Here is a 5,164-nt window from a genome sequence, read left to right on the forward strand (position 1 = left end):
ATTGGAAGCTTCATATTCCAAAAGAAATCAAATAACTAAAATCAAATTCAGTTCTTAAAAATTATATTAATATTTGGCACACCAAAATATTACACAAATTTCAAAATTAGTTTGCCTTCTATTAAAATTTTATTGCCATTAAAACATTTGTTGACTCAAATTTAGGTCTTCCTAAGTTACCTACTTAGCACACTCTCTTCTAATATTCATATGAACTCTTTAGCCACACAGTCTCTGTGTGTATTTTTCCACTGGATTTGGCACTATGAATTTGCTAAGTTCTTCCAGATTTGGGGTCCAATGCCATCCTGACTCTCCTGGATTGACAGGCTGAGTTGGCGGTTACTAAGATGTGATCCCAAAAGCTCTCTGTGTAGCATATTATTCTTGCAGTGTTAAATATCATATTTATTTAAGCTGGGCAATAGAATTTCAACATCTAAAGCAATAAAGAGATTTTTTTAAAACCTCCAAGTCACATCTAGAAGGCAAATAACATGCCTAGCTTTTTTCATTGATTAGATTGATGGAAACCTACCTGATTACAGACTCACTGATGACACACAGTTTTACGGGTGCCAGAAATGGCTCTAAACTGGGCATTTGTCTCTCTGACCTTCCCAAAGCCAAGGCTAACCCGAAAGCCAAAGAGTCATCATTGTCTGAATACCAAGGTCAACGCCAAACTTGGATGCACCCAAATTTTCTACTCTCAATGAATATTTATCAAACTATTAACAGTGTTTATCTCTGGGTAGTGGAATGAGAGAAAATTTTAAGTTGATTGAGTATGCTTTTCGCTAGTGTCAAAAATTTCAACAACTAACGTAAAAATTCGCAATAAAATTTAAAAAGAACTTCATGAAAAGGACTACCAAAAAAAAAGATCAAAACAAACTGTGAGAGGAGTTAGCATAGTGTGAGATGAACACCAATAATCAAGTTTTTAAGTAACTCTAACCAGTGTGATTTTTCCCTGTCACCTTTCAAAATACTTCATTTTCCTCTGTCCTTCAGAAGATCATATAATATCCCACAATTCAGACTCTGAAAACTTACTAGTCTATTTCCTACTCTTACAAGACAAACAGAGATTCCTGCATTTCCAAAGAAGATCTCAAGATTTGGACTACTGTGGAATAAGTCTCCAGTGAAGCTCAGCTGTAACTTGAGAGATGGAAGCTGAATACAAGAAAATTATTCTACTGAAGGGATTAGAGGCCATCAAAGATTATCATTTTGACATAATTAAATCCTTACTTGCCTCTGATTTAAAACTGACCAAAAAAATGCAAGATGAGTATGATAGAATTAAGATTGCTGACTTGATAGAAGTAAAATTCCCGGGTCCTGCTGGTGTCAACAAACTAATAGAATTATTGAAAGATATACCATCACTTAAAGAAATTGTTGAAATTCTTAGAAGAGAAAAGTCAAAAGTTGCAAAGAAAATGAAAGCAAAAGGAACTCCACTGAAAAAGAAGAAGCATGAAAAAGTAGGTCCTGCTACACCTACACCCACCACAAGTAAAGCTCTGGAATCTGAAAGAGCAGGGGAGACTGCTGTAGGTCAGAAAAGAAAAAGCGCAAAAGAGGAGATTGGAGTCAAAAGGAATAAGGTGTCTCAGGATCCTCCCTCTCCATCGGGAGCCAGCACATCCGCAGTCATGGGCCATCCACCACCTCCCCAGATCTCATCAACTCCATCTTCTACTCCCCTAACCAAGAACCAGGAACTGCAAGCCAGAAGTCAGGAAGCTGACAGAAGAAAAGTTCTGCATAACAGCCCAATGATAATGATGGTGCTGAAAGCAACAGAGCTATTTGAATATGAGTCTCCAGGAAATGAGAAAAACACAATGTTTCATGCTACGGTGGCTACCGAAACTCAGTTCTTTCAAGTGAAGGTTTTTAACACCAACCTGAAGGAGAAATTCACTCCAGGGAAGTTCATTACCATATCAAATTATCTTGAATACAAAGGACTCCTGGAGGTGAATCAAGCATCTTCTGTATCTGAAGCTGGTCCTGATCAAAACATTGTGGTCCCAAAAAGCATTATCAAAATTGCAAATGAAACTCCCAAAATCTGTAATCTTCAGAAGCAAGCATCAGGAACGTATGTGTACGGGTTGTTCATGTTACATAAGAAAACAGTGAATAAGAAGAACACAGTCTATGAAATACAGGATAATACAGGAAAGATGGATGTAGTGGGGAATGGAAAATGGCACAATATTGTTTGTGAAGAAGGAGATAAGCTTCGACTTTTCTGCTTTCAACTGAGAACAATTGACAGAACACTAAAAATGACGTGTGAAATTCACAGTTTCATCAAGGTAATCAAGGCAAAGAAAAACAAGAAAAGTGACATTAATAATGATTTTATCAAAGTTGAGACTCTCATTTAAAAAAATAGATTCAGTTGAAATATCCCAGCCTATTAATACTTTTTGTATCTGAGTTGTGAATTAGGTTTATTTCTTTATAAGAGATTATTCTTATGTTCTTTTATAGTTTCTAAGAATACTATATTTTGCATCTGTAACATATATAATGTAAAAAAAAAATAAATTTTCCTTTTTTAAAGGAAAAAAAAAAACAAAAAAACAAAAAAACAACAAACTGTGAAACTTCAGAATTTTCCCCCAGCTCCTCAGGGGGGCCCTGCAAATATATTTTTATTCTCCATCCAAATTATTTTGGGATGTGTCACTATTTCACTCTAACCTATACTAACCTACCATGTCTCACTTCCTATTCAAAGTTCCATGTAATTGTGTTGTTTGAAAACAAACTGACTGTAGAGTTATACTATTTAGAAAATATAGATCCTGCACCAAATAGACATCTCTTCCCTTGGTCTCACATTGAAGTTGAAGTTTTAAAACACAGTCAGTTTCAACCTTTACCCTTTGGCCCAGTTTGGCCTAGTCTTAACCAGTTCTGCTTCATTTACATCACTAATTGAAGTCTGGGCTCTTTCTCAGCTTTTTTTTTTTTTTTTTTTTAACAGTTGCTGTATGCACTAATACTGACATTCATATCTGCCAAGTTCTAGCTCTGAGTTTCAGGTGTCAGAAAGATATAAGGAAAATGTTCAAAAATAGATTGGGGTGATGAACACATAACTATATGATGGTACTGTGAACAGCTGATTGTATACCATGGATGATTGTATGGTATGTGAATATATTTCAATAAAACTGAATTTAATTTAAAAAAAGACTGTGGTAGGTTAGATTATTGTTCAGCAAATATTAGCTCCCTCCCCACTCTCAGCAGAGTATACTTCCAGGCTTCATCAATTTTGAGCTTGGCCTTGTGGCTTGCTCTGGCCAACAGAGCCAGATGTGAGCTGAAGCCACAAGGCACCAGTTCCCAGCCTAGAACTTCAGAGGCACTGGGGGTGCCACTCACCCCTCTGGGAGCTTCTGACATCTACTGTAGCAACAACACGCCCCAGCCTGTCCAGAATGAGAAACCTGGAGCAGAAATCTACCCGACCCAAGGCCCGAGCAGGGCTGCCCCAGCCAACTCACATACCTGAAAATGAGAAAGAAATGCTAATTGAGATTTTGGGAGGTTGTTTGTTATGCAGCAAACACTGACTAGTGCAGAATCCAACTGGGCAGGAAGTGTTTGTAACTCACCTACTGAGAACACATTGCCACACCTGAAAAACCAAAATTAAAAAATACTAATACATTTTTAAAGCTTTCAAATAATGGAAAATTCTGAAAAAACCTAAAGAGAAAAATAAAAACCACCCTTGTCTTACCACCTAGATATTATCTTTAACAGCATTTTGGTGTGTATCCAACCAGCCTCTTAGCAATGATGATAGATCACACTAGTGAGAGAATAAGCTAAAAGGCAACCCCAAACTTCCAACTGCTCAGATCAAAAACCTTACGGCATCCCTGACTTCTCCCTTTCTCTCTCAACCTATCAGCAAACCCTGCAGGCTCTGCAGAATCTCCCTTTCTCGTCACTGCCCCCATCGCCACCATCCTCCCTTGGATTATCACAACTGCTTCCCAGTGGGGCTCCTTACCGCTGTCCTTGCCCCTCATCTATAATCCATGCAGCAGCCAGAGGGGTCCTTTAAAAACCTAAGTTGGTTCACGTCACTCCTCTGCTCTGAGCTTCCCATGACTGCCCCTCTTTCTCAGAGTACTTATTGTGACCTCAGGCCCCCATGACTGCCCATCCTTTCCTCTCCAACCTCATCTTCTCTCACTCCCCTCCTCACTCGCCCCACCCCAGCCTTTTCATTGTTCCTCCAACACATGTCCTTGGCACTTTCTGTCCCCTTCATTAGCAAGGTGCACATGAACTAGATACTTGTGGGGCTCCCCACCTTGCTTCCCTCCATCTGTTAGCCAAAAGCCATCTTCTCAGGGAGGCATTCCCTGGCTATGCTTGCTAAAATTTCACACTCACACACACACACTTATTCTTATACACTCACATACACACATGCACACACACACACTCACATAGGTATACAGTGACACAAACACATGCACACATGCACACCCATGTGCACACACACTGATGCTTCACATCCCTCCTTCCCTGCCTTATTGCTTCTTCTCAGCCTTTACTGCTCTCTCACATGCTATACATTTAATGTTTTTGTTAATTTATTAGCCATCTCCTCCTCTAGAACATAAGCTCTACAAGGGCAGGGAGTTTTGCCTGTTTTATTTACTGCTGTATTCCCCACGTCTATTACAATGCCTGGCCCCTTAGTAGACACTCAGTAAACACTTGTTGAATGAATGAAAATATACAAGCAAATGTCTGAGAGAATGCAAAGTGCTTGGACATTGCAGATACGTTCTAAAGGGTGATTATCAGCACTAAAGGGTTTAAGGAAAGATGCTCCCTTCCTCTTTCACTGGGAGAGTACAGATGATTTTCAAGTTGATAAAATTAAGAAATGGAGCTTGACTTTATTATATAAAGTCATAAAGGCCACTGAGAGAAGAACAAGCAATCACACAACTAATAAAAACAGGGTGATGGAGAGAAGAAGAGCCAGTTTCAACACTCTGGAAATGTCCTCAGATCTATTCTGTTTGGCCCGGACATTGCTTTTAAAATTTTTTGAGTTGGTTGCTAAACTTTGAAATTTGGGACATTTTTCATTTAACTC

The 5,164-nt window shown here is 38.8% G+C and overlaps 1 protein-coding gene across 1 annotated transcript; it reads left to right on the forward strand.

Moving 5' to 3' along the window:
- The first annotated feature begins 1,149 nt into the window (after positions 1–1,149).
- LOC119515571 (myeloid cell nuclear differentiation antigen-like) lies at positions 1,150–2,573 on the forward strand. Its single transcript, XM_037811641.1, has one exon. The coding sequence runs from the start codon at positions 1,176–1,178 to the stop codon at positions 2,409–2,411; it is 1,236 nt and encodes a 411-aa protein (XP_037667569.1). The 5' UTR covers positions 1,150–1,175; the 3' UTR covers positions 2,412–2,573.
- The last annotated feature ends 2,591 nt before the right edge of the window (positions 2,574–5,164 follow it).

The sequence above is a fragment of the Choloepus didactylus genome, chromosome 19 (assembly GCF_015220235.1).
Source record: "Choloepus didactylus isolate mChoDid1 chromosome 19, mChoDid1.pri, whole genome shotgun sequence".
Lineage (NCBI taxonomy): Eukaryota > Metazoa > Chordata > Mammalia > Pilosa > Megalonychidae > Choloepus > Choloepus didactylus.

Bases quoted from the DNA above. Each gene is read 5' to 3' on its own strand.
- LOC119515571 (XM_037811641.1), top strand. From the start codon at position 1,176: ATGGAAGCTGAATACAAGAAAATTATTCTACTGAAGGGATTAGAGGCC.